The sequence below is a fragment of the Glycine soja genome, chromosome 14 (assembly GCF_004193775.1).
Source record: "Glycine soja cultivar W05 chromosome 14, ASM419377v2, whole genome shotgun sequence".
Classification (NCBI taxonomy): domain Eukaryota; kingdom Viridiplantae; phylum Streptophyta; class Magnoliopsida; order Fabales; family Fabaceae; genus Glycine; species Glycine soja.
In genome coordinates, this window is record NC_041015.1 from 2,275,329 (window position 1) to 2,303,251 (window position 27,923).

Genomic DNA, 27,923 nt, shown 5'->3' on the forward strand with positions numbered 1-27,923 from the left:
TCAAGTAATCTCTCAAAGTATTTAATAGAAAAATACTATCCATAAAAGTTTCTGTGATTTCATTTTCATACAAGGGAGGACACTATCATTGTAATTCTACTATGTATTATAGAGTATAAACACCCTATGCCACATTGATTCCTCATTAATCATTTCAACAAAGGAGTATTTGTGTTCTTCCAATGTGCTTACGCGGTTCTTTTAGCTTCCAAAGTCTTCTCATATTCTTCAATGGATTTGAAAAGCTCAGAAAAATTGCCTTTCCCAAAACCCCCACATGCACCCTTCTGGTACACCTTCCCTTCCTCATCCTCCACCATGCACCCGATCCTCTGAATTATCTCTATGAATATCGTTGGCCTGTCAATTCAACACAAAACACATTTAACTAATCACCACCCTCCAACACACAAACACTGTCAAATTGTTAATCTAACTTTTACCACTTTCAATCAGTTCAAAGCGGAAGATAAATAAATTGCACTTTTATCTATCAATTTTTTCAATGTCGTAAACTTTATGTCAGGAAAGGGACAAAAGTACAATTTGTAGAGGGAAACACTCTGATGAACTGCTACATCAAGTACATCCATTCTGACATAACACTATACTGTACATCATTTGTTAATTATTGAAAGTTATAATTGAAAAATTAAAATTTTATATAAAAAAAAACTAACAAAGTAGGAGAATAAAAAGCACAGTTTAACGTAAATTAATAGTCATCAAGGCTAGGCTAATAGAATGTGAGAGTTATAATAAAGTTGTTTAGCAGGGATTAAAAAAACAAAAAAAAAAAGAAGCAGAAAATGAAGAACCTGTCCCCAACAGGCTTAGTGAAAATCTGAAGCAGAGTGCCCTGATCATCTCTGTCAACAAGAATCCCAAGCTCCTCACACTGCTTAATCTGGTCAACGGTCAACACATCAGCGGCACGGTTGTGGAGGTTGGCGTAATAGGTGGGAGGAGGAGAAGGCATGAACTCAAATCCACCAAGGAAACTTCGCTTTCTCATCTCTCTCAGTGTGGTGAAGATGTCGTGAGTAACAAGCGCAAGGTGCTGCACACCAGCACCTTCGTTGTGTTCCAAATACGTCTCAATCTGGCTCTTCCTCTTCGTTCCGTAAACCGGCTCGTTCAGCGGCAGCAACACCGTCTCCGAGTTGTTCGCCAGAACCACCGAGTTCAACCCGCTCTCGCTCGTTCCCACGTCCTCCGCGGTGAACTCCGCGAACTCGTGGAATCCGCTGAAGCCTTTCAGGTACCTCACCGCCGGCGCCAGCTCCGGAACGTTCCCGACGGCGTGGTCCAGCCGCCGGATCCCGTAGTCCAGCTCCGGAAACGAAGACGACGACGCCGCGGCCTCGAATCCCGGCAGGAACCACCGCGACGAATCTGCGTGTGGCGCCTGCGGCGCGGCGTCCTTGTAGCTGACGTAGCGGAGCACCACGTCGCCGTAGAGGCGCACCTCCGCGAAGCCGGTGCGATCGTCGACGAGAACCGGCGGCGACGCCGGCTCGGCTCCTTTCGCGACGCTGGCGCTGAAAGCGGCTTCCGCGTCGGCGACTTCCAAGGCGATGGCGCGGACGCCGAAGCCGTGTTTGGCAGCGAAGGCAAGGCAGGTGGCGGCGTCGAAACTGGGAATGGAGGCGGAGGAGGCAGCGGAGGAGCCGGCGGAGAGAGAGGGAGAGTAAGGAGCGGAGAAGAGGAAGGAGAGGTCGCCGGAGCGGAGGAGGTAGGAGGCGTGGATTTGGTTTCCGGTGGAGAGATCAGATTTTGCCACAATAGGCATTCCAAGTCCCCAAGAGAATCGGCGGGAGGCGTTGGTGGCATCGGTGCACCAGAACTCGATGTGGTGGAAGCGGTTGACTTGAAAGCGGTCCGACTTAGGATTGGTTCGGACGAAGTTTTTGAAACCGACGAGCTTAAACCCAGGTTGGGCTTGGGCTTGGGCTTGGGCTTGAATTTCGTTGCACATGGGTATTGGCATTGGTGTGGTGTGATGCTGCTGCTTGAGATTGAGCTTGGTGGTTGTGATATATAAGGGGAGTGTGACACTTGGTTGAATGTGATTGGAGGAGGGTGCGGAGAGTGATGGAGTGTACATGGGCATTGCGTCTGGTTTTAGAATAGGTGGATGAGGATGAGGACGAGGAAGTGAAGATAGATGAGAAATGGAAATGGATTACGACGCTCTTTTAACGTCCATATATTGGATGATGTTGATGCGGCTTCTCTCTTTTTTTATTACCCACACCTACAGCCTCAGCGTTATTACTTATATTCAACATTCATTCAACGTACGTCAAATCCACCTAGATTCGTCTCTCTCTTGTTCACACGCTTCTCTTGCCTTTATCACATCCTTTTCTTCTATATTTATCTTCTTTTTTTTTTTAAAAAAAAAATTATTATATATTTGGTTCCTAAAGTTAAGAACTCAAATAAATCCCAACCATGTTTATTGGGATTCATTTGTGTGTAAAAAAGATAAGACAATTTAAGAGAACGGTTAAATGAAATAAGATAAGAAAATTTAAGAGGATTGTTGTGTAAAAAATATTATCAAAAATACGTTATTTATACACTAAAATTTCAAACATTGATGCACTATATAACGTTAAAATTGTGTCTTGAACTTTAAGCTACGCATCGTTATTCGTTAAAATATTTTGACATTGTAATTCCATATTTCCAAGGCAATACTGCAATCTAATTTTTTTTTTAAGAGATGCAATCTACTACTGTTAATGATGCATAATTAAAGGAATGTAAAAATGAAATGTACAAGAGAGTCAGTTGCTAGCTGAAATAATCTAATAAACAAATGAGTCCCACAGTTTTTCTCTAATGGTACAAATGTCTAATTTTAAATTTTCTGTCAAGAATTTTAAAGCACAGGAATAATTTAAGAAAAAATATTTAATCTTTTAAAATGATAAATAATTTAATTGTCGTTAGTATGTCCATTACATGAAGGTTGTCCTCTATGAAGGGAAGAGAGAACAAAATATCTCCAAGGTTTATGCCACCGTACATCTTGGCTACGGTTACAATTGGAAACAAAATGACTACAGCTATTGAATGATAATTACAGAAGATCAGGGGTCACTATTGCACATAAATTTAATTTAATAAGCTTATATAGATAAAATTAGGTATAAACTATAAAGAACAATCAAAACACACTAACAAGAGGATCATCCTCATCTTGAGGATTGCGGAGAGCCAAAATATGTTTCTGAAATGAAGCTGCAGCTTCTTCCCTTTCTTCTAATTGCCCCAGTTTGTCATATACCATGGCCATCAGATAGAAAGCTTCAGCTGCCAGTTCATGAAACTGCAAGAAAATCAAATCTTAAATAAAAAGCAATAGAAGGGGATTTGGGTGTATTAAGACTAGTGAGCTTTCACCATCACAACATAAATCTTGCAAGTATTAAGACCCCATAAAATCAATTTGATAAACATTTATCCAGTATCTATATGCCCGAATATAATGTATGCCTCTGCTTTTGGTTTGCACTGGTTTTTCATTGCGACAGTCATCCCTACTTCATTTTACGCTTTACACAACTCTAGCATCTATCACAAGCATGCAATCATGTATCCAAGTGAACTTTGGCGGGAAGCAGAGATGCAGCAAAAAGGCTTACAAATGAAAAAGGACCAATGAAAACTGTTCGGAAGCTTGTAATTATGTAATATATTGTGTAAAAGAAGTATTGTAAATTAGGGATATTATGAGTTGTATAATTATATGACAATTATCTACTGTATTTGCAGTTCTAATTATAAATAAGAGTCTCCACTGTGTAGTCAAGACACAGATTCGTTCACATGAACTCTCATTTTTCTTCCTCTCACAAGGGATTACACAAAAGATTAAAAGGCAGAAAGTTTGCTTACCTCCAAAAGTTGGAGTTCTTCAGATGCTTGTCTCAATGAATCTATCACAATCTCATAATTTTCAAAGACTGAAAAAGAAATTCAAATCAGTCAAGTAAGATTCAGTTAAAGCCCCAACAAGGGGAGAGAAAAAGGATCAACACCCTCAGAAAACTATTGATGAAAATGTGGGGAAACTATTTTCCCCCTATTTGATTATTATCTTTTACAGAATCAGAAATTTGGCTATTGTATTGAAATACTTGCAAAAACAGCATATGTTTAAATATATGTAGATAGACAACAAATTTGAAGAGCATAGTTTAACATCAACTATTTACAGTGACATACCATTGAAGTTTGAATCACACAGATAGCATTTTGCTTCAACAATAAAGGCACGGGAGCGGAGTTCCAAACCACCATGACCAAGAATCATTGGGAAAGCTCCATGGATAAGGTTTAGAGCCCTTGTTGCATGGCTTGATCCAAGAGAGAGCCACAACTCAGCTAGAGTAAGTGTGGCTGAAGCTTTTAGAAGGTCCAAGTTAAATGAGAGGCAAAATGAGAGGCTTGCTAAAGCATATGGAAGACCAAGAACTGCATTGCCTGATTTCTGATAAAAACAAATGAAAGAAGGCTTTAAAGTAAAAAAAAAAGTAGAGAACACAACAATGTGAAAGCTAGGGTTGGGACAATGTAGTAGATTGCCAGTAATTTAGGATGATACATAGATCAAGCATTAAAAAGAAAAGAAAAAAAAATGATCATACAGATAAAGCAAAATGAAATAAAAAAGAATTTCATTCAAGATGGCTTGATCCATATTTTTTATTATCAAAACAAAAAAGTGTTTGATAGTTGATCCACACCACATGAAACTAACAAGTATGTCAGACTATGATAATTTACCTTGTGAATCTCAGCAAGTAAAAGAAGAACTGAAGCATTCTCAACTTGAAGATTGTATTTGTAGCACATACAGAAGAGGGAGTGTGCCACAGCAGCTGCCTGAAAGAATCATCATATGAAAATTAAAAACAATCTATACAGATTTTAAACAGTAAATTTTTTAATTGTTCAACTGTTAGGTAACAGTGGTTGATTTCACCCTTTTGTCTCCTTATGGGGCAAGGAAGCTAAGTCACATACTGTACTTTAATACATAACAATAACAGCATTGCATACAGCATGCTTGAAATCTACAAATCCTATGCTTTTGCCAAATGATACAATACAAGGACACTTAACAGAATATACTCAAAGGGTATGATCCCTTGTTCAAACCCTAAGGCTTTTTTTTCAAATGATATAGTACAAGGACTCTTGGTAAAACAGAATATATTTAAAGAGTATGATCCCATGTTTCCAACAAAAGAACAATAGTAACATATGCAGTATAAATTCAAGAATCAAATTGTGAATAGTGTGTGAATGATTTTCTGTATATAGTTTAATATTTAGTACATAGAAGAAGACTAAAAAAAACCTCTCGGAATTGATTTGCTGCAAGCAATGTACGAGCATGGCGAAGGCTTGCTTCTGTCTTTAGTTCCATATCTACACCAGTTACTCGTGATGCCAAAACACCAAGTTCATCACACAGTTTCTGGGCTAGCTTTAATTGTCCACTACATGGTGCTCAATTAAGTGAGCTGAAATTGCAGATGCTAACACAATTCAAGATTCTTAATACAACAAATGAACTAGGCAACTTACCGATGTAAAGCATGCTCATGAAGCAGCTGCAACTTTAGCAGTAAGATTTGAGATTTTGAGACAGATAGAAACTTCTCTTCTGCTATTTTAAGGGCGAAAAAGGCCTCTAGAAACAGAGAAAAAGGAATAAGTCAGAACAATAAGAGGGATAAAAGGTAAGGAACTCGAATGGGTGATAGTGGACATTTCTATCCACTATCAACAATCTTAATGAAGAAAAAGATAACTCTGTATTAATGAAATGCAATTTGCACAGCAAATAATTGCCATTAAGTTGAATTTATCATATTATTTTTTTATAAAAAGTTACTCTGGCAACTTACAAACTATTAGCAAAAGTACAGAAACAAGATAAAACAAATGCAAATGTGAAAACAATCACATACAATATTCAATTTTATGCAACCAATCTGACCTTTGTATCCTTTAGATACTGCTAAATGTTGAATGAGCTTTACATATGCTAATGCTGCATCTGATGAGCTGGGGAAACCAAAAGATAATTCAACAGAAAAATTTAACAAAACGGTGGTGATACAGTTATTTTTCATAATAAACAAAGGTGATAATAGCAGCTTAGAATGTGATCTCTGTAATATATTCAGCTCAGAAACTACCTTGATGCATCAGCAAAGCGAGTTGCATGCACCAGCGCATTTATGCGAGACAGTGGTGAGCTAATAACAATTGGAAAAAAAAAATCAGATTGTGAAATACATACAGCAAACTTTCAAGATATTAAAAAAAACACAAAAATTAGAAACAAGAACTATATCTTTAATCACCCCAAATGATGAAAAATAATTAAAACAAAACGAATATGTAAAAACTGCAAAGACAAAGCATGCAATCTGCCTTTTTATTTATAACCATAACTTTCGCAAAAATAAAACAAAACCAGGGCTTAAGGAATTTTGTCAAGATGGTGTCTAGTCTACCCTTATGATTTATCTATCTGTGTTTGAAAACCATAGTTCACCTGATTAAACCCTAAAATAGAAAAAATTGGGTGAAAATTTGCTTCTGAATGTTTGGTAAGCAAGACCTTAATAGCAACTAAAATGTTTTACTTTTACTAATGAATTATAAATAGAAATAACTGCTAATTTATTTTAAGAATATAATATTACAGAGATGTGTGTAAGTATGTGTATGAATCTCTCTCTCTCTCTCTCTAATTTTGTCTTTAATTAAAGTGGATAATTTTCCTCTTTTGAACTTTGGTTCCATAAAAAGGAAAAATAGTCACTTCTCAGAAGCTTGACATGAAGAACTACACAGAATGGCACAATACTATTAAAATGTTTTTGATGGGTACTGAGAAAGAAAATCATCTGACTGAAAATCAATCCAAGATTAAGAAAATAGTTGCAATAGAAGAGAGACTGAAAGGATAATGTCTTTCCAAAAATTCATTCAGGCCATGAGTGTTCATCTTTTGCATTCATTACCACACTTGTACTCACCCATACATAAATGCTCCAATAAAACCAACTATCTCATCTCTTAGCAGAGGGTGTGCTTGTGTGTAACATCTTTCCAATTTATTAGTTCCTTTACTATATATTTATTCCAAGTTTTGGCCCTATTTTTACATCCCCACTTCCATTTTTTACATTCAAGCATTCTGACCCATGAATAATCTTTCCCACCTTTCCCAACAATTGATATGGCTAACACAGCCAATAAGTCTCGACCTATAATTATATTGCAAAGGGAAGGAGTAGTTGTTGGTGCCAAATAAATAACAGCTACATTCAAGATTTTAACATAATAGAACATTGATATATGGATTAAAATTCAGTAAAAGTTAGACTCTCATTTTAAAAACAGAAAAAAATAAAATACAAGAAAAGCAATGGCAGCTTGTTACAGCAATTTTTTTTTTCTTTTATTAATAGATTAGCCTTAAAGCAATGAAATTTTAATCAATTATACCATGTTAGTTGGCAATTTCCAAAAAAAAAGATAGAACAATAATTAGTGTAACCTTAATTCATAATTTCATATAAACATATATCAACACAAATAGCAACTTTACCTTCCATATAACTCCCATGCAGTTGCACGAAGTATATAAGACAAACCCAATACTTGCAACACAGATCCAGGAATTGAGGTTGGTTGTGCAATGAATTGGGAAGCATTAGAACTGTTGCCAGATCCATTCTCTTGACACAAAACAAGAGAACCCGTCGGCTTTTGTAAATTCCTAAGCCAAGCTGTACTAAAGGCACCATCAATTGTCATTGCAGAACTCTCATAGCTAAAATCACTAATAAGATGAGAACTCAACCGAATTTCCTGCCAGCCATATAAGAAGAAATAGATTAAGTACAGAATTTAATTCTTGTGTTCTGAAACTGTCACCATAGAATAATCACAAAGATTTCTACAACCTTGCAAACATTAACGGGGCAAGTACTGAGCTTCATGGAAGTTTTTGGACCAAATGATAGCAAGGGCCGCTGTACATGCTGCAATCAAGATATTACCATGATGTAAAATGGCATAAGACAAATTTCAAGTTTCAGTACTCACTAACAGGACTTAAAATCTAATTTAAGTTGGTAGGGCTTGAAATAACTTATATAAGAAAAATAATGATGATATGTAAGATACATGGGCTATGGATTCAACTTTAACAAATGAGGTACTAAAATTTATTAGAATTATGGTCATATTTCAAGACACCTAAACCGTGCGACATCGAGTATGATCTATCCGATCCCTAATTTTCATCGTCAAGAAATTGTTCACTCAAGTTGAGTCTCATTGAACTTGTATTTCACACATTGTGTCTCTCTCTGTCACTCCTACTTACCCAAAAATCTTTTCATTTCAAAGCTACTCTCCATGACTCAAGTTTAGAATTCATTCTTTCTCTCAACTCATCAACTACAACCATGTCTGTCATGTACTGCATAAAGCATACACTAAGGCACTAGCTATTCAATGTGCCCAATAACTACATCCAATACCAAGGTAAACTGATGGAATAATGGAAAGTGCAACCTATTATGCTTATATCCCTTTTATGTTTTATCCCACATTTGGGAATGTTCAATCTCAAAAAAGTGATTGTTTGTTTGCAACCCGAAATGCTCAAAGCAGCGCTCTGATTCAACATGGTAGCAATAGAAACAAGAACAGTAGCATGTGCTGAGACTTGAGAGAATAAAATACGGAGTTTGTACCTAAGATATAGATCAAATGACAGATTTAGGGACCCGATCCTTTCAGGGACAGCAACATTTTTCCCACCCCAAAAAATGATTTCTTGCTTGGTAGGGTACTAGGGTTCAAACTTAATGATAGATTGAAGTAAATGTATCATGATCAAATTTCAATCCTAAATAGCTAACCAATCAGATATCAAGGAAAGTCCAGTACCACATACAAAACTGTATTACAATCCATTTAACATTAATATGGATTCAAAGTCAATCCTCTGCTAAAGCCTTCCATGAGACTTCTAGTGCCATCCTAGCATATACTCTATCTATCTCAATGATGACTATGCAAGGATCTTTTTGTTTCCTTCAGTATAGATACATCACACCCTGCTGTAGACATAACCTCCCTGGCATAAACCCAAACACTCTCAAATGCAGGTCTCATCTTAATCAACTCACGATAACTCTTTCTCATGTTCCACAGTGTGACTCATGAACTTGATTATCTGGAATTTGCACAATTCCATGTCTCTCCTATATTCTTATATTAACAGGTCAATATATTTGAGGCTTGAATATTTTAAGAAGCTAAAGCCACAACAAAGATTTTACATTATTGCTTAGGATTCATAAAGTACTGGCAGTATAAAGAGAGTGTTTAGTTTAAAGTAGTCAGCAAATTTCATTACCGTTAGATCAAATTTGGCCATTGCCAGATGATTGGAAGCCACCAACCGTTTTAACTTTAAACTTTCTGCTCTCTTTAAAGAACCTCTCAAGAGAACAAACAATTGTTGCTGAACAGAGAGCGAAATACCTATACTTGTAAAAGGTGAGTATGACGATCCTAGTGTCGCAGCTGTACTTGAGATGCCATTTTCAAACAGCAAGTTTGAAATAGCTGCTAAAGTATATGCAAGACAGGTATCATTACTTTGCTGCACAAATGAAAATTGTCAGTTTTTACAGCACAACATCTGGAAATATTTGCCAACAACATTTATGTTGCCATGTACCCCTTGTAGCATAGCATGCACAGGCAACATTTGTCAGCTTAGGTTTTGCAAATAATTGGTGAATACATGTTCACAATTTTATTTAATAAATAAAGCTTATTTTTATATGATTACCTGCTGAGAAACACGAACTGCCTCCGACAAAACCTAAACATAACAAACCAATATAAGTGACACCAAAAAAGTGTATAGTATTATATTAGCTTAATGACTAGTGGAGTATAAAATAATACAAATTATAGAAGCCTTGAGGATTAGAAAAGGTAGAATGCTGAGCACGTATCAAAATCAAAATGCTAAATTTTTTTACCTCTAAAGCCAGCTTTGGATGCCCAAAGTGAAAATGCATCATCCCCAAACATAATAAACCAATTTCATATCTTCCAAAGCCATTACCACTAACTGAAGGAATATAATCAAATCCTTCAGTCCCTGCACTTTTGTCCAACAAATAACAGACCAGTTCAGTTGCAGAACATAATGTTCCTCTATCCTTTTTATTGGCTATTAAGTCACTCAACCCTTAAGGGTATGAGCACAGGACAAATATAGTTATGAGATCTATAATTCAAAGCAAAAGACAAAATCTATGGATGAAGGAAAAGGTTTACAATTGCATATGTAGGGAAACTTTAATGTCAAATTGAAGATGAAGAGAATAAGGTTATTAGAAAAAAGTAGAATGCAGGCAAGGTAATAGTTGCCTTCAGTAGCATGCAAACAGACTAGCAATGTTAACAATTTTGTTGGATGAGAGTCAACTGTGTTTATTGAGGTAGCAATGAATATCCATTGATAATGAACTGCCACAAATGAATGATGAATTATTTCTGCTTGCTTTATATGTAATTAGTCATCAAATGAACCCAAACATTGGCAATGCCGTCAAAGAGATTGAATAAAGAAATAACCGCTGAATTACCTGTAATCAAAATAGCAATGAAGATTCTCCAAAGCAGAAATATAATCATCATGAGAAAGACCATTCAAGTAGCTTAAAAAGTGAACCTGGATTGAGGTGAAAGTCAAACTCTCAGCAAAGAATTTAATGAAAAAATCTAATATATTGAAGGAATGGTATTAAAAAAATCTAATAAACTTACCCGATGCAGTTCAGGTGCCAACTTTTGTAGTTGCCGTAGAATGATTTCAAGCCCATTGAAAGATACAGCACTACCATTCCTGCAATATATGAATAAAACTTGAAATTTAATATAATTGCATGCACTGTTACAGTTAATTTTTATAAAAAAAATCAGCAAAGTTCTAAGTTTACAAGTTGTTACTTTTCAATGGTATGAGCTTGCTCCTGTAAGTACCCTTGTACCTGCCAGTTTGTCCGCAGAAATACCGGGCTGCTGTGATCAACATCTCGCAGCATGTTACTTGAAGGGTCCCCATATGGACTAGCTACTCTAACTTTCTCACTCTGTTTGGATACTGAATCAGCAGGCACATCAATATCTGTGCATGTGAGTTCCAACATTATCAGTGAAGTTTTGTCATTGTGTCAAACAGTGTTTCCAAATGCAAGGCATAAAAAGAGAAACCCAAAAGAGAAGTGCAGGATAAACTGTAGAAACAGAAAACAGGGATTTGGAAAATTGGTTAAATATCCTGGTCTAGATTTTTTGAGTGCTTTCAAAACTACAGAAAACACTAAAAGAGCAGCCCAATTAAATTAGATGCTTATACCATCAACTAAACTCAGAAGAGTGTTGTGTGTATGAAGATGGAATGGAACAATTTCACTAGCCTCCTTTCTTGCTTCAATTTCTTCTGAAACCTTTTCATAGACAAAGTTCTCCAGGTCCATATTCTCATATTCTGAATATGTCTCCAGATTACTACTAGAATCATCTAAACCGTGTTCCTCATAGGAAGGACAATTTGAGAATTCTTCTTTACAATAGATCCCGAGGTTTGTCAAGAGATGAGATACACCCTGGACACCCAAATTAGAGGTTATGAGGAGGATAAGATTTGATTCTAAAGAAGAAAAGTGAAAATTACACATATAAACTAAGCATATGAGAAAAGAGTAAGAAAAAAAAATTAACCAGAGACTCAAAATTGTATATTAAATTCCTACTAGCAACATGCTCATCATGAAAACAAAGGATAACAGGTGCTGAGCCCCACTCCACGAATTTTAGTAATATCAATGCAAACTCATTCAAAGGTATCATTTAGAGTTTACTTCAGACAACAATACTTTCTTAGAAGCACCTAGCAATATTATGGAGCTTCAAAGAAGACAACTTCACCTTCTTTCCCCCATTTTTTTTTGACATGGATAATGATCATATAAACATTCAAACAATGATCAATTTAAACCATCTTAAGAATGTGCAAAACATCATACCTCAAACGATAGCAAGTTAAAAGCAAGAACACAACGCCGAAGAAATATCCCCAGGTTACTGTTCATGTCCAAAATAACCTGGTCATCTTCCACAGCACCTGAATCAGGACCCCCAAGTATTCCTGAACCACATTTTACTATCAGTAAATATGAAAATTTGATCTATCGTTATAAGCAATAACCAAAAGCGATGCAACTTGCAAGTAAAATAAAAGGATAAAAGAGGGAATCAAACAAGACATAACATATAAAAAAAAGGTCAAAGGCTAGCAAATATTAAAGCTGTTAAACTCACCTCGTATATCGCTAAAAAAATTAAACAAATCATCAGGTGATGACAGAGATGATAGTCTGCTCATCAACTGATCAATAACCCAGGAAGCCTCCCAGTTTTGGCTCATCATTCTCAATTGATGGATGAGTTCATCCAATTTTGGCTCCATGATATCATCGCAGGACTGCATTATTAACAACATTTTCAACACAACAGCATGAAGAAAATGTGTGATCCAACACTGAATTAGAAAAAAATCCCAAAGAATATGGGAATGCTAAAAAATAATTAAAATAACATGCCCATTCCACTGGCACTACGCCCTAAGATAACTAAGATCCTGTTTGAATAGATTCTTCAATAAGAGAAAGTAAGAAGGTAAGATGAATTAAGCTTCTCCCATAAGTTAAGGTTAGCTTATGTGTAAGTTAAAATTATTAGCTTTTGGACTTTGGAGAAGCTAAATGAGAGAGCTTTTATAACTTAGCCAATGCATAATAATTTTAACTTATGCGAAAAGTTTAATTCATTCTACCTTCTTAATTTCTTCTGCTACAAGTATTTACTGAGAACCCAGTAAGAGAAAACAGACAAGGCGTGAAGCTAAGAAAAAAAAAACGAGCACTATTTAGCACAAGCTGCCTGCGATACAACTGAGCCAAAAATTCCTCCTTCCAGAGTGTGATAAGTTTAAATTCAAATTCAAATTCAAAATGGTAGAATTGATTGAAATGCAATTTCATTTGTCCAGAATGAAAGAAAAAAAAGTGGTGACCTTGGTGAGGGCTAATAAGAACAAGCCAAGGCGATTGTGCTGAGCAACGGAAGCGAAAGGGAAGGGGACCGATATCTGAGCGGGTGGAGCGTAGATCTTAAGAAGTATGCAGAGTGATACTTTGTGCGGTGTGATTGCAAACGCGCCGGGTTGCTTCAATATCCCACCCATCAGTTATCTTCGCCTGCTTTCTGTTTGACAAAATGCTGAGCTGATTGTGCAGCTTGAGTACAGTGATGTTCACTTCGATTCGATGCCTGATCAGTGAAGTGAAGGATGAAGGAGCAGGCCTTGGACCAGTATTGCTGTCAATGAATTTGAGACTGTAAGTGGGCGTTTGTCTAGGGTTTGGTTTTTGTTTTGCACAATGAAAAAGCGCCAACTGAAAAATGATATTCTGTATTTAAATTCAAAAGTACACATGATACCCAGACATCCACTCCCTATATTATGGCACAACAGAAAAAAAAATGAAAGACGGAGAAGAAATAGGAAAAAGAGAAAGGTGGGAAAAATAATTGATTTTGATAAAAAAAATACGTTTTTTGCTAAAATATATTTTTACTCATTCGTCATTTGCTGGAACAATAATATTGACTTAAATTTGAGAGATAAAAGATTTTTAAAAATAAACGACCAAAACAAATTTTAATAAAAAGATAAGAAATTAAAAATATATTTTAACCTAGATTTTTTTATAAATTTGATTTTATATATATATATATATATACACACTAATAATCTATTGTGAATTGTAACCTAAAAAGGTTGGTATAATGGTATAAACTACACTACATTCATATGACATGAGTAAGACAATCTATTTAACGGAATAATACATGTTTGATCTTTATAATATATAAAAAATATTTATTCCAAAAAATAACAATTATGCATTGCGAACAAGATTACTGTTTTTGAGAGACACTCCTGATTTTTGACTCAAGATCAAAGCAAATTTATTGTGAATTGTAAACAAAAGTAAAGCAATTATATCGAGAATAAGATATTTATATTGTTGAAAATCTCACTCATTAAATAAGAAAATTAGAAACAAAATAAACCATTAACTTTGTTTTTGAAGCATCATCCTCTCTCTTAAATAGTGTTTAAACTATTGAAATTATACAAGTACTTTTTTGTTTTTACAATAGCAAATTTAAGAACTTCCATTGATGATCAACTATTGAATACAAAAAGGTAACTGAGAGACTGGCAAAATCGGTTGCCACCCTTGCAATGGAATGAGTGACAAAGTTTGTTTGCCTCTTGATAAACTAGATCAAATAGTTTGGATTGAGGGAGAATATGTATGCACACTCTTGAATGATGACACTAAGCTCAAAAAAATCTTGGGTCATACTATAGACCTTATCTACAACTAGCTTACTATCCATTTCAAAAATCACTCTGCAAAAGTGATTCTCCAATAACCAATTGAGGGCTCTCAACGAGCCCAAGGCCTCCCTTTCGGCAATAGGAAAGAACTGACCTTCACTGTAAAAAATGGCAACTTTGAAATTGCCTTGGTTGGCTCTACAACAAATGCCCCAACTAGTGCTATTAATATCTACATGGAAGGTGGCATTAATGTTGTTGCATTTGACGAATCCTTGAGGGAGAGGAGAACATGAAATCCGAGTAGAAATCTCCTAATCAGTATTAGCATAATTATGGAAACCTTTTGCTTGAGTCCAATCACACAAATATTGTTTAGCATTAAAAAATAATCTGAAAAGCTGTTGGACGCTTGTTTTCCCAAATGAGCTTGTTCCTACCGTGTCATATACCAGATAAGAGTAGCATTGAAAATCATGCTATATAGTATTGAACATTTCTTCAAATTAGTTTCCTTAATGTTAGTAATATTTTTTTAACTAAAACTTTTTGTGTCTTGTACCAAAACATCATTTTCCTTCTCCTAAAATTTAATTTTACCAAAACAAAAATACACTTTGTTTGGTTGGTGGAAAGTGAAGGGGATGGGTGGGTGGAAGATCTATTCTTCAAATTTTTCGAAAGTGTTTATAGGAGTTTTTCTTCAATAAAAACGTTTTTTAAGAATTATTTTTAACATCTTATTTGTTTCAAAATATTTTTTTTGTCTTTATATCAATAATTCAAAATATTTCTATATCACAATATAAATTATTTATTATAAATTTAACATATACTCTATATGTTTAAAACTATTAATTAATTGTGAATTTTAACTATAACATATAACATAACATAATTTATACATTTAAAAGTTATTGTTTATTATAAACTAGTAATATGAAATAATATATTTTCAGCACATCTTAAAATACTGGTTTATTGATAACATAAATTTTTTTATATTTTTTTTATAAGCCAAGTGATGTATTATTAATAGAAAGCCAAACTGAGAATAAGAAGTGTCAAGTAAAATTATTGATATTATCACTGCAAACTCTTACTTTAATTGATAGTGTAAAAATATATACATTGGAAATGTTTAAAAAACTTAAAATCATGTTTTTAATATAAAATTAGTGTTTAATTTTGATACACTCTTAGTTAAAGGCTTTTTACATTATAAACTTTTTATTCATTTTTTTTTAGTTTTTACATTATAAACTGAATATAAATCATTTTAAGTAAAATTTTAAAATAATTACTATAAAAATGAATAATTAAATCCATAAAATAGATTTAAATATGCAATCTTAATTGTATTTCATTATTCAAAATTAATTTCATTAAAATTATTAATCCTGGCCAACACAGAAAAAAGTGAAGCTAACTGCACAACTGCAAGTCAGTATGCCAAATAACCTACCGGTCTTTCCCATTAAATAATTTAATTTCCTAAACTTTTTATTCTTCTTTCAATATTTTCTTCTAAAAAGTAAAAAACAAACACTCGAAAACGCAAATCTGGGGGAATATCATTATCACCAAAAACCCTTTGTGTTTGAGCTTCCGAGAAAGTCTTGATCTCCGCTCATGGCTTCTCCGGTAACTGATCAATCGACACCTTCTCTTTCTCACTCTCGTTGTGTGTTGTGTGTTTTTGAATCGCTGTTAATGACACTGAGCTGAATTTGCAATGACACAGCGAGCTGCAGAAAACACCGAGAATAGCTTGGAGAAGATCAAGCGCCAGCTCGCTTCCGCTTCCGGTAGAAACCTGTTGCAAGGACCACTTCTCAAGAGATCTGAAACCGTAATTCATTCACTCCCTTTATCTCAATACCTATTTTCTATTTCTCACTTCAATTTCACTTTATTTTCGCCTTTACTATTTTTCTTTTTCCGAATTCCAATTGTTAATTTCCTATTCGATGTTCTGATCGTCTTATAGTTCCAACGCGTTCTGTTTTGTTATGTGTTTTATAATCGTTTGAATAGCCAAATATTATTGATTGATGCTTTTAGAAAAAAAAAAAAAAAAAGCCAGTTCATGTAAGAATCGCTTTTGTGTTCACAGCTGAGAAAATGGAACGAGCGTTGGGTCATCTTGGACCCGACTACGGGGAGAATGGAATACAAGTATGTGTTTGCATATTGGTTTCTGTTTGTGTGGGGAAACGGAAAATCACTTTGATTACTGATCTTCTGTATTGTTTTGAATGTTTTCCTTTCCTTAGGATAAGACGAAATGAACCTTCTGTTAAAGGAACAATTATATTTGACGCCAATAGCACCATCACCATATCTCCCGTGAATTTCCAGTAAGAATGGTGTTTTTAACATAAGCCTATTTTTCCTAGTTTCCAGATATGTTTTTATGAAATTTTGTTGCATGAATTTTCTTATACTGACATGGTTTTTTATTTACTTCTGTGTATTACAGCGGGCTTCCAAAGTACGATGGGTGCTGCTTTTGTATCCTTTTTGTCGCATTTACTACTTATGAATCATCAGGTTGTAGCAAATTGATGGAAGTCACTCTGCTTGTTACCTTAATTGCCTTCTTTAGATATTGGGACACCACAGAAAAAGGATTACTTCCTCTGTGCAGAGACTCCTGGTGCAGCTAGAGCATGGGTGTCAACTTTACAGTAAGTTTTATAATCTTAGAATGCATGTTTAAGCCTAACTCAACCTAAAAAGTTAGCTCATGGTGTGAGGGTTGCCCCTCACTTATATGTTATATTTTGGCATTATCTTTGACCGATGTTATATGTTATATTTTGGCACTAACATGGTGGATAATCCTTTTAATGGATCTAGGACATCTTAGAATGTGGGTTTGAGCTTAACTCAACCCTAAAAGTTAGCTCATGGGATGAGGGTTGCCCCTCACTTATATATTATATTTTGGCACTATCTCTGACCGATGTAGGACTTGGATTTTTTTCAATATAATCCCACACTTTTATCTCCCATTTCCCTCTGGGCCAAGTTCCAAGGAATATAATCTTATCCTTTTTATTTTATGTTGTCGAATGTATTAGTATAAATGTTATAATCCCTTTGTATTTCAAAAGTGTATAAAGAGGTGTAGCTTACAAATGAAATACTGCATGCTTGAACCTAAATGTACTAGTGCATTTGTTTTGAGTTTTATCATTTATTTTCTAGTTCCTTACAAAACTTTGTTTACTTTGTCATGCTTCAAATTATTGAGGATTCACAAGTCATAACTGCAGTTCTTCACAATTTTCTAACTCTTTTGAACAGTGTGTTTTTATATTCATTGGAATAGGCATTTGCTTGGAAAGGGAGACCTGCAGAATACTAATGTCATGTCATAGTTCAGCCTTTATATTTATGTTCCTTTTATTATTATTTATTATAATTATTATTTGTCTGGTGTTCTTGCTTTCCTGTCTAATAGCTGTAATTATTTTGTTGTCTGATTTATTTTATCATCTGACATTAGTGCAACTCAGTTGGTTCTAAAAGCCCATAAAGAAGCTGTGAATTCCTTAAGTGGGAATGGTTCTACAAAATTAGGAACTGTTGCAACAGTTGTTGCTGCAGCCAATTCAACAGCCTTGGAATGTTCAAAAGAAATTGAAGCAGCAATGCAGATTTCTTTGCGAAATGCTCTGGGAATGATGAATAATAGGACTACTGATGGTCCTATGGATGATTTAACAATCATGAAGGTACAATCTAGTTCTGGTTTATTCTGTCTTTCTTGTGCTCAAATGTATAGTTCAGCATTTATGATGGTGCTGCAGAGAACTGCATAGTTATAGCTATTAATTTTTTTTTGGTAGCCTTTTATATACAAGGACTGATTTGGAAACCTTTTCTTTTTGTGCAAGGACTAGATTAAACATGTGTGTCATGTACAGTGATAAAAAGTTTAATTAAACTTTTTAATAATAAGCTAAAACTCTGAGGAAATTTTTTTTAGTACTATTCTTAGAAGGTAAAAAGAAAAGTGATATCATAAAAGTGTTTTTTTTGTCAAAGCTTAACCAAATGCACCCTTAACTAGATAGTTACTAGCTAGAACATTTTAATTTTTTTTTTTTTTATGAATTTTGATTGTGTGATGCTTGGAACTAATTGTTGTACTTTTGTATAAATAATGGTTGTGGCAAGATACACAATATGGTTGAAATTGAATTATGATAAGGCTTCTTTGTATGCCTTTGTCATGTATTAAACAAAGAAATGTGTCTTTCCTTGTCATGGTATTGTTTGAAAATGCATGAATTACTCCTTCGATTTTGGGGTTAAGGGAGGTCTACCCTTTTCATCACTGTTTACTTGGCTAACTGACGTTTGCAGACTTATGATTTATGTTCACTTGCTTAGAAAAAGAAATGTAAGCAAAAAAAAGGAAGAAAGTATATTGTGGAATATCACTTTTTCTCTTATAGTATCTATTAAAGGGGGAGGGGGCGTAGTGGCCAAGATTTTGAAGAGGAAATGAGGATGGTGGATATAAATAGAGAATGTATTTGTTTTTTAATGTTTTTATGTTGGTATTTATTGTCTTCTTGGGTCTTTCGGTTCTGAAGATGCTACTCCACTCTACAGGAAACACTTAGAGTGAAGGATGAGGAGCTACAGAATTTGTCTCGAGACCTTCGGGCACGTGATTCAACTATAAAAGATATAGCAGATAAACTCTCTGAGACTGCTGAAGCTGCTGAGGCTGCAGCATCTGCTGCATATACTATGGATGAGCATCGGAGAATTGCTTGTGCAGAAATTGAGCGTTTGAATAATGATTCTGAGAAGCAGCAAGAGCTGTTTACACAGAAGGTATGCCATTTGGCTGGTTCATTTGAAAATATTTTTTGGCTGATGATTCAAGTGATTCTTGTTAAACTGCTTTTACAATTGACCCTAAGCTATTACTATGTACGGGTATTACTTGCAATGATATTGTCTTGAATGTTCATCTTGTCTTAAATTGTTTTTTTTGGGTAGCTGAAAGAGTCTGCAGAAAAGATTGTGGGCTTAAGCAAAGAAAGAGAGCAATTAATCAGGCAGAGAGATGCTGCTATTCAGGAAGCAAATATGTGGCGTTCTGAACTGGCAAAAGCTAGAGAGCATGATGTGATCTTAGAAGCAGCTGTAGTAAGAGCAGAAGAAAAGGTTAGGGTTGCAGAAGCAAATGCTGAAACTAGGATAAGGGAGGCTGTTCAGAGAGAATCCGCAGCATTAAAAGAGAAGGAAGAGCTTCTTGCATATGTGAATGTACTAAAAGCCCAACTTCAAAGGTCTAACACCTTATTTTCTTTTGCCCCTGCTTTTTATTTTGTTAAATTAGATTTGTTGGCTACTTCTGTTTTCCCACCTAAACATAAAGATGGAAATAGTATATATCAATACTTAGTGAAACAGGGAAATGGAAGGAGACTTTTGATGGTTTATTTGCCTTTTCGTGAGTTCATTGAGTTTGAATATCAGTATGAAATGTGGAGCATCATAAAACCAAAGTTCACATAGCAGATATTTTTCTTTTCAACAGGCAACACATTGATACAACTCAAGTTTTTGAGAAGACAGAGTCATGCTCAGATACAAAGCATGTTGACCCCACAGAAGAGAATGTGGATAAAGCATGCCTGAGTGTTTCTAGAGCCATCCCCGTCCCTGCAGAGAATGTAGTCCACATGGCAACAGATCAGGTGAACATTCAACCAGTTGGAGATAATGAATGGAGTGATATTCAGGCTACAGAGGCGAGGATAGCTGATGTAAGGGAAGTAGCTCCTGAAACTGATGGAAGCAGCTTGGATATTCCTGTGGTTAGCCAGCCTGGAACCAATCACCACCATGAACAAGGAGCTAACTCTTTCCATCAACCCTGATATGTTATTCACAAGTATACAACATAGAGCAAATTTCAACTTTAGGCATTGTATACCATTTTGTTGGATGATCGTGTAAACCATATTGTTTTCATTTTATCATTGCCTAATCAAGCTGCGTTATGACCTACCCTGAAAGTGAATACCTTTTTTCTTATGTAAATGTAATGTAATACAACACGAGCTGACCGATAAATCATCTGTGATATGTAACATTTGATCAACGAATAGAGCCCTTTTTTTATCCACAATGAATTGAGGACCTTCAACAACAATTAAACTCAACTGAGCTTTTTCGAGTCCCATGGGATGGAGTATCATAAATATTGAAGAATTGACTAGTAAAAAGCCCACAAATGTTTTACGAATAACTTGAAGTAGGACTTTAGTGCGTGACTTTCTTTAGAATCGTTGCAACCTGACACTCCCTCTTTTCACCTCCTCCTAAGTTATGCCCTTTACTGGGATACCTATTGTATTAACAACTATTTTGTTTCCACCAAAAAAAAAAACAAAAACACAGACAGCATTGATGGGATTGCTAAGTGTTCACATCACTTCCCATTTCCAACCCGAATTTATCGGAGCGTTGTTAAAAGTGTTGACTTCGAAGTTATGTATGCGTCTAGATGAAAATGAAATATAAGGATACCGTTTGAATTGGCAAAATGTGGAAGAAATATTATGAAAGTGAGTGAATTTTATTACATATTTATTTATTTAATTAATTCGAGTGAAATGAAATATAATGAAAATTTTGTTTTGTTCTATCATAATATATCCAAAAAAGTTAAATTAGACCCAATGAATTTTGAGGACAAGTTTGTGTTATTTCAACCCAATTTTATGTGGTATATTCAATCCAGGAAGGGCGACTAATGGTGGTGTTTTTAGGAACTCCCTTGGTATGTTCATTGGTGCTTTTGTTGAGTCCTATGGGGTGTCCTCCTCCCATCATTCTGAGTTGCTGGCAGCCATGAGAGCCATTGAGCTTGCGCATGATAAAGGGTGGCATTTCCTTTGGTTAGAATGTGATTCGACTTTGGTAACTCTTGCTTGCAAGTCTCTTAACTTGGTCCTTTGGAACCTCCGTAATAAGATGAATTTTCGCATCTCCCATATTTTTAGAGAAGACAGCACTTAAGCAGATAAGTTAACGGCCTTAGAAGTGTATAGTTCTAATTTTTGTTGGTGGGACTTTTCCCCTTCTTTTATTTTAGATTATCTCTATAGAAACAACTCTTGTAAACCTTCCTATAGGTTTCATCGAGGGATTTAATTTTTGGTAATCTCTGTCATGGGTTGGTTTAGTCCCCCTTGTTTTTTGGTATAAGCTGTTTATTTTCCCCTGATTTAATTTTTGGTAATCTCTGTCATGGGTTGGTAATCTCTGTAAATGTAATGTCTACGGTCAGTTGTTATTATACACGACGGGTAAAGTTAATTAAATCAAATAATCAATACTTTGTTAATTATATTTAGACACACAAATAAAAAGGAACAAGAATTTTCCCCTAATGAGATTGATAAAAAAGAATAGAGGGTATCATATGTATGACAAATAATATCAAAACTATAACCCGTTCATACAATAATATATTTTGTCAAATGGGCCAAAGAAAAAATAACAAAATACTCCTATTTGGTCAAACTGAGAGATATTAAAAGTTTAAAACTATGTTACTGTTATTAGTGTAGTTTAAGCATCAAAATGCTCTTAAAATCTATTGAATTCTTTACTATGATCAGAAACCCTGGATGGATCAATAGCAAACTGAACCACAGATGTGAGATCATCCCAATTCTCATTAGCAAATTCCACATTATTATTCTGATGATGATTCCAAAAACTTGGAGCCTGAGCTACATTGCCTAATTGACCTAGAAATAAGTGGTTACGTTCAACGTCAACATGTCCATTAATAATTGGTTTCCTTTCATTTTGTAGAATGAGTTGTGGTGATGATGAGTTTGTGAAAGTCAAGTATGGCTTGCAGTTGTCAGATTCTAAGCTGCATGTTTTGGAACTTGAAGAGTTTGTGGGGTGATTTGGCTCAGTGATTGGTGCTGCCGAGTCTTTCAAATTTGGTGTGTACTTCTTGTAAGTTGGGACTCGTTTGAATATTCGGCATAGCGTCCACACTTCCTGCGAACCCCATAAATAAAAAGACATTCAAAAAAATTAAGACACATAAAAACTTGCAAACAAAAGAGACAGAATACTAGAGTTGACTAGGTCGATATCACATTAACTGAGTGCCACAAAATGAAATAAATGCAATTTATGTAACGCTAAGAAGAGAGCCACACAAAATTTTCGAGGTGTATACAATTAATTGCGAGATTTCTTTTTACGTAAACCATCGTTAAGTAAATTAATAGCACAATTTTTGGTACTACTACTTTTATTTTTTCGTATGGTTGAGTGGGAAACCAACAATGCAAATTACTAATTTGATATGTAGTACTTCTACAAATAACTAATTTGATATGTAGTTCACTAGTTCATAATAAAGGTTTTTACCCTGTCAAAAAATAAATAAAGGGTTTTACACGATCATTAATTTTTCTATAAAAAGTTTTTTTGATAATTACATTTTTTTATTAATTTAAGTTAATTATATGGTTTAATGATAGTGTACTACTAACTTCATTGTTTTCTCTTTTCTTTAATTACTATTAAATCCCATTCGTTCAATTCAAAAGAGCTTGACGAGCCAATGACCTAAGAAACGTGTCACAAACACAAATTAGACTAGACTGAACATATTGAAAGCAACCAATATAGAGAGAGAGAGAGAGAGGAACCAACATGTATGTTATGAATTTTAATATGTTAATTGTATTTATTTAATTCTATAAATTAAAGTTTAGGGATTTTAGTTTAATTAAAACTCCATTATAATATATTATAAAACAAGATATTCCAAGCATATATTTTAATTTTTTTTAGCTAATAGGCAAATAGTATAAACTTAACTTGTTGTGCAAGAAAGTGCAACACCCGTATCCTGACATATAGGCAGTGGAGCCAAAATTTATGGGTTTTTCATGCATTGTACATGCCAAGTGTGCTAGAAGTTTGAGACCCAAGATTATATATAAACATTTTTTAATAACAAAATATTAAGTGTATATAGTAACTACCTTAATTTTAAGTTTAGGTCTACAAATCATAAGGAAGGCTAATTAACTACTAGGAAGTATAGATACAATTCGGGATATGCATAAAATACATATGATAACACATACATAACAAAATTTGAAAATTACAGAAAACGTTGAAGCTATAATATAGTATGTAAATTAATATAAAGTTAATATAAAATAATGTTTAAATCACCAGAAAAAAATCATGTTTTAAAAATGAATACAAAGCATTATGAACATAATAAAATATAATAGAAAAAATCATCTAATTGTTGTGATGAGTATACACAAGTTTGAAAAAATTATAAAAAATACAATATTACAATTAAAAAATTTATACAATATTCGACATGGTTACGTATACAGCTACGGCACAACACAATTCTTATTTGAAAGTGTCATGTCCTTCTTTGCTAAATTATTTCAGCCTAGAAGAGTTTATGTGATTATTTAATAAATAAATTGGTTCATGTGTCTTTATCTATATACATTTCTCCCTTTTGGGGTCTAATAAACGTGCTTCTGACTTTAGAATATAATTTATAAGTACAATTGTTTGTTTGTGGTCTTCTTGAGTATGAACAAGATTCTAACCCCGAATCTCAGAAACTGTTGTGGTCGTTTGACTATGTTATCTCAGATTTGTCTTTACATGCGGTTCTAGATGGTTTATTTCCCATTATATATTTTATACTTCTTTTAAATACATGCAACATAAAAAAGAAATTTAAAACACTGTCTTCTTAGATTATAAAAAATATATAGTGTATGCACTTATGTACAGATTTTTTATACTGTATGATTCAATTATAAATTGTTATTAATTTTTATAATAACTATTTAGTATTGTAAAAGTTATTTATTAGTTATGATTTCTGATTCGTTAATTATGTAAAATTTTGTAGGCTAACATCCATAGATATTAAGGAAACAAAGAGTAACATTTGTATAATTGACTTACAGCTTCTTGAACATCATTGGCATCATTAGCTTGTGGATTATTGCTAGTTTTTCCATTGGGTGGGAGGCGAAACTCGTGCATCATCCAATCAGTTTTGGTACCTTTACCAGCACTTCCACGATAGTAGACCAATGATTTCTTTAGACCAATGCATTCTTGGGGTTCTCTAACACAGTATATAGGCTTGTCAATCCCTGTGGCTTTCCAAAATCCAGAACCTGTCACTCTATTAGGCCTTATGCTGTTCCTGTATTTTCTCCCTCTTATGCAAAAGAAGTACCATTCCTTCTCCCCAACTGAACTCACTTCTTCATGCATTAATTAATTAGTTATCAGCATACAAAAAAAAGGACTTGAGATTATAAATCATGAATTAATCCATACAATAAATGTATAAAATCAAAATGGGGTGGCTAGCTAGTTGCACACCTAACTAGCTAGCCTAGAATCGAAAGCCAGCTACATGTACATATCATGCCTATATACACCAAATCTGTCTTCTTTTTCAATTTATATTTTATCCAATAACATATTATTGAAGCCTGAGTTTCTACATCTTCACATGAAAACTTCGCAAATTAAGTTTATCCATATAATTAATAATTAAGATGTGCTAATTAAGTTTATATATATATATATATATGCTTTCTTTGGTTAAGCTTAATTAATTATCCTAGCTTGTTTCATTCAATTTATATATATCAAACACTCTAGTCCTTAATTATTGAATTATATATATCAAGAATCATAACCAAACTCATGAAATTTATCTGCTGCAGCAGAAACAAAAGGATTCACTTTCAGTAACTAATACTATATATTAAAGAGGAAGCTGATCTTACTTGGAAGATCCCATGGATCATATTTGTAGATGTCAATCTGTTTGATGAGTTCAATTCTCAGAGGCTTCTTCTCCACCTTTCGTCTCAGATAAAACCCCACAAGTTCTTCATCTGTTGGATGGAATCTAAACCCAGGAAGCACAACTTCTTCTTCTTTCTTGTCATCATCATCATCAGAGTTATGTAACTTGGCCACATCCATTATTAGTCTGTGTGCAACACTTGAAAACTTGGGAACCTTCATATAACGTGTAAATTATTATTTTCCTCCTTTCCACGTATTTATATTAATTTTTGTCACCTCATTGTGTAAATTGAAAGTTTTTGACCTGATGATACATATCAATTTATTTAGGTGCCTCCAAAAGACAAAGGTTAATTAATCGAGAAAGGTGAAATGCCAATGACAAGAATTTTGAATCGATGTTAGCTTTGAGGGCAACAACGGAGTAAAGTCTACAAGAGTGGGCGCAACTTTGACTATTACATACATATATGGATCGGAATGGAACAGATATTTGCAATTAAGAAGGGAAAAGTCGGAATGGAACAGATATTTGCAATTAAGAAGGGAAAAAGTCAAAAGAGATTTCAAAGGCATAATTTATTTTTAGAGAATTTTCCAAAAGCTAACTTTAACAAAAAAAATTAATCAGAATTACTTTGTAGTTCTAAATATTTTCAAAATTATTAACTTTTTTCAAATAGGTTTAAATATATTTTTCGTTCTTATAATTTAATTTTTTTATTTTTATCTTTATAATTTTTTTTCGTTTTAATTCTTATAAGATGTATTTGTTTTGTTTCTCATTTTTAAAGAGCTTTAAACAATACTAATAACAATGACAAAAAAAAATATTATGTAAAATACTTTAAGGACAATTTATTTTATAAGAACATTTTATATAAAAAAAATGTCATTGTTGCAAATGTATTTAAACCTTCCAAATATTGACTTCTACCTTTCTAAAAGACATTTTGCCATAGTTGCATATTTGTCCTGAACCAATTAATTCTAATATGAAGTATTCTGCTTTTTATACATACGATAACAAGAAATTAGAAATACAAGCATGAATTTTCTTCGTCCCTTCTCGCTTTAAGTATTTGCTTTGATCCTCAATAATTCATACGTGACAATATGAGGTGACTCAAAACTTTTATCTGGAGTGACTCCTGGGTGATGTCACTTTTAAGTTTAGGTCTTTATCATAAAGCAACAGGTTTTGTCTATTTTTAGATTCTCATTAATGATAAGGACTAGTGACAACAATAAGAAGCAAAAACCCAAATCACGAGCCTTCAGATTAACAATCTATCTTCAATTAAGTTTCTGCAATTCATTGAGACGAGACTTAAGAGCCACTCTTATCTAATTCTCCAACATTTGAATTGATTAACTGAGAATTGAGAACACATATTAGATCTGTTTGTTCTCCTTTTTATCTTCTTTGGTACAATAACAATAGAAAAGTTTTTAACCTATTCGCTAAACTCCTTTACCACTAGGCTTCAATTTAGTGGCTTATGCTCTTATTTTTTATGTTATGCATGTTAGGAAGGAAATTGTGGTGTTACATAGTAATCAAGAAATCTATACGGCAAGAATTGTTGTCTATTTTATGTAATAATGCATCATATCATACGCAGGCAAACATCTTTGTGCTACTTGAAGCAGAGTTTAAGTCATTACTACAAATCAAGGTCGTGATGCTTTCTTTGATATAAACTCATCAGATTGAGTGTTGAATTTCTCAATCAATTCCATCACATTGATTTTTCCAAGAGCTGGTTGTGTCACGTACACTATCTTTACCGGAGAAACATTTTCATTTTCATTTTCAAGTAGTATAAATTTGTAGCCCATAGCTTTGTCTTCCTCCTTGAACTTCCAGAAGAGTTTACTCTTGGCTTTGGACTCCAGTCTTTCTTGGTTCATCATCATGAATGAATGCTAGAAGAGCAGAAAGCGCACTTAATCTAAGAACAAAGAAAAAATGTTACACAAACATCACTTAAGTTTCTAATGTTGTACTTATTAATAGAGCCAAAGTGTACTAGAATAATGATTGCTTCCGTTCTTGTAATTGGCACATTCTAGGATCTAACAAGCTCAAGACACCTTGTGGAAGATGCATATTTCGAGAAAACACAATGATTAAAATCTTTGATTCTCCAATGGCATTGGATAGAGCAGTGGAAGAGGATCCCCTATCCTCAGGTCCCTATCATCAAGGAAAATGTTTCATCTATGACGTTTTCCTCAGTTTCAGACGCCAATTTTAAAATTTTGAAATTAATGTTACTAATTTGAAAATTCTTAAATGAAAAAGAAATAAGGAAGACCAAATAAAATTCTTTTATGACAAATGGATTGGTTTATTTAAATTATTATTATTTAACAAAACTCTAATGATATTTTTTTCTTAAATTGTTTCATATATGATTTTGTTAACACTATAGCAAAATAATAAAAATTATGTATTTATATATCAATGGTAAAAAAA

The 27,923-nt window shown here is 34.0% G+C and overlaps 4 protein-coding genes across 5 annotated transcripts; 1 reads left to right on the top strand and 3 right to left on the bottom strand.

The window, feature by feature from the left end:
* LOC114384704 (4-hydroxyphenylpyruvate dioxygenase) lies at positions 1 to 2,309 on the bottom strand. The gene is made up of 2 exons (XM_028344441.1): positions 819 to 2,309; positions 1 to 360 (listed from the first exon to the last, which is right to left on the bottom strand). The coding sequence occupies exons 1-2, from the start codon at positions 2,111 to 2,113 to the stop codon at positions 189 to 191; spliced, it is 1,467 nt and encodes a 488-aa protein (XP_028200242.1). The 5' UTR covers positions 2,114 to 2,309; the 3' UTR covers positions 1 to 188.
* A 598-nt stretch (positions 2,310 to 2,907) lies between these two features.
* Positions 2,908 to 13,669, bottom strand: LOC114382945 (anaphase-promoting complex subunit 5). Its single transcript, XM_028342492.1, has 20 exons — positions 13,214 to 13,669; positions 12,460 to 12,622; positions 12,165 to 12,286; positions 11,495 to 11,744; positions 11,086 to 11,263; positions 10,903 to 10,981; positions 10,722 to 10,807; positions 10,110 to 10,236; positions 9,914 to 9,946; positions 9,473 to 9,721; positions 8,007 to 8,084; positions 7,649 to 7,911; positions 6,225 to 6,284; positions 6,023 to 6,090; positions 5,608 to 5,713; positions 5,378 to 5,519; positions 4,801 to 4,899; positions 4,240 to 4,504; positions 3,910 to 3,977; positions 2,908 to 3,340 (listed from the first exon to the last, which is right to left on the bottom strand). The coding sequence occupies exons 1-20, from the start codon at positions 13,382 to 13,384 to the stop codon at positions 3,179 to 3,181; spliced, it is 2,769 nt and encodes a 922-aa protein (XP_028198293.1). The 5' UTR covers positions 13,385 to 13,669; the 3' UTR covers positions 2,908 to 3,178.
* A 2,378-nt stretch (positions 13,670 to 16,047) lies between these two features.
* On the top strand, positions 16,048 to 20,714 carry LOC114385097 (switch-associated protein 70-like). Its single transcript, XM_028345072.1, has 10 exons — positions 16,048 to 16,195; positions 16,296 to 16,403; positions 16,668 to 16,729; positions 16,828 to 16,911; positions 17,034 to 17,065; positions 17,160 to 17,241; positions 18,066 to 18,294; positions 19,181 to 19,408; positions 19,577 to 19,869; positions 20,121 to 20,714. The coding sequence occupies exons 1-10, from the start codon at positions 16,184 to 16,186 to the stop codon at positions 20,461 to 20,463; spliced, it is 1,473 nt and encodes a 490-aa protein (XP_028200873.1). The 5' UTR covers positions 16,048 to 16,183; the 3' UTR covers positions 20,464 to 20,714.
* Positions 20,715 to 22,014: 1,300 nt separating this feature from the next.
* Positions 22,015 to 25,778, bottom strand: LOC114384349 (transcription factor JUNGBRUNNEN 1-like). 2 transcript variants are annotated; one of them, XM_028344011.1, is made up of 3 exons: positions 25,417 to 25,778; positions 24,575 to 24,879; positions 22,015 to 22,609 (listed from the first exon to the last, which is right to left on the bottom strand). In XM_028344011.1, exons 1-3 carry the CDS (start codon positions 25,658 to 25,660, stop codon positions 22,181 to 22,183), a joined length of 978 nt encoding a protein of 325 aa, XP_028199812.1. In that variant the 5' UTR covers positions 25,661 to 25,778; the 3' UTR covers positions 22,015 to 22,180. The 2 variants fall into 2 exon arrangements, with proteins under 2 accessions (XP_028199812.1, XP_028199811.1); XM_028344010.1 differs by having other exon boundaries at positions 24,575 to 24,882; positions 25,417 to 25,757.
* Positions 25,779 to 27,923: the final 2,145 nt, after the last annotated feature.

Coding starts and splice junctions, on each gene's coding strand:
- LOC114384704 (XM_028344441.1), bottom strand. CDS start 2,113: ATGCCCATGTACACTCCATCACTCTCCGCACCCTCCTCCAATCACATT. Junction 361..818: donor ACTAAGCCTGTTGGGGACAG/GTTCTTCATTTT, acceptor TTGAATTGACAG/GCCAACGATATTCATAGAGA.
- LOC114382945 (XM_028342492.1), bottom strand. CDS start 13,384: ATGGGTGGGATATTGAAGCAACCCGGCGCGTTTGCAATCACACCGCAC. Junction 11,264..11,494: donor TCTTCTGAGTTTAGTTGATG/GTATAAGCATCT, acceptor TCACATGCACAG/ATATTGATGTGCCTGCTGAT. Junction 10,808..10,902: donor TGGCACCTGAACTGCATCGG/GTAAGTTTATTA, acceptor ACCTCAATCCAG/GTTCACTTTTTAAGCTACTT.
- LOC114385097 (XM_028345072.1), top strand. Junction 16,404..16,667: donor TTCTCAAGAGATCTGAAACC/GTAATTCATTCA, acceptor TTGTGTTCACAG/CTGAGAAAATGGAACGAGCG. Junction 17,242..18,065: donor GCATGGGTGTCAACTTTACA/GTAAGTTTTATA, acceptor ATCTGACATTAG/TGCAACTCAGTTGGTTCTAA.
- LOC114384349 (XM_028344010.1), bottom strand. CDS start 25,660: ATGAAGGTTCCCAAGTTTTCAAGTGTTGCACACAGACTAATAATGGAT. Junction 24,883..25,416: donor TGATCCATGGGATCTTCCAA/GTAAGATCAGCT, acceptor TAATGCATGAAG/AAGTGAGTTCAGTTGGGGAG. Junction 22,610..24,574: donor CCAATGATGTTCAAGAAGCT/GTAAGTCAATTA, acceptor TGGGGTTCGCAG/GAAGTGTGGACGCTATGCCG.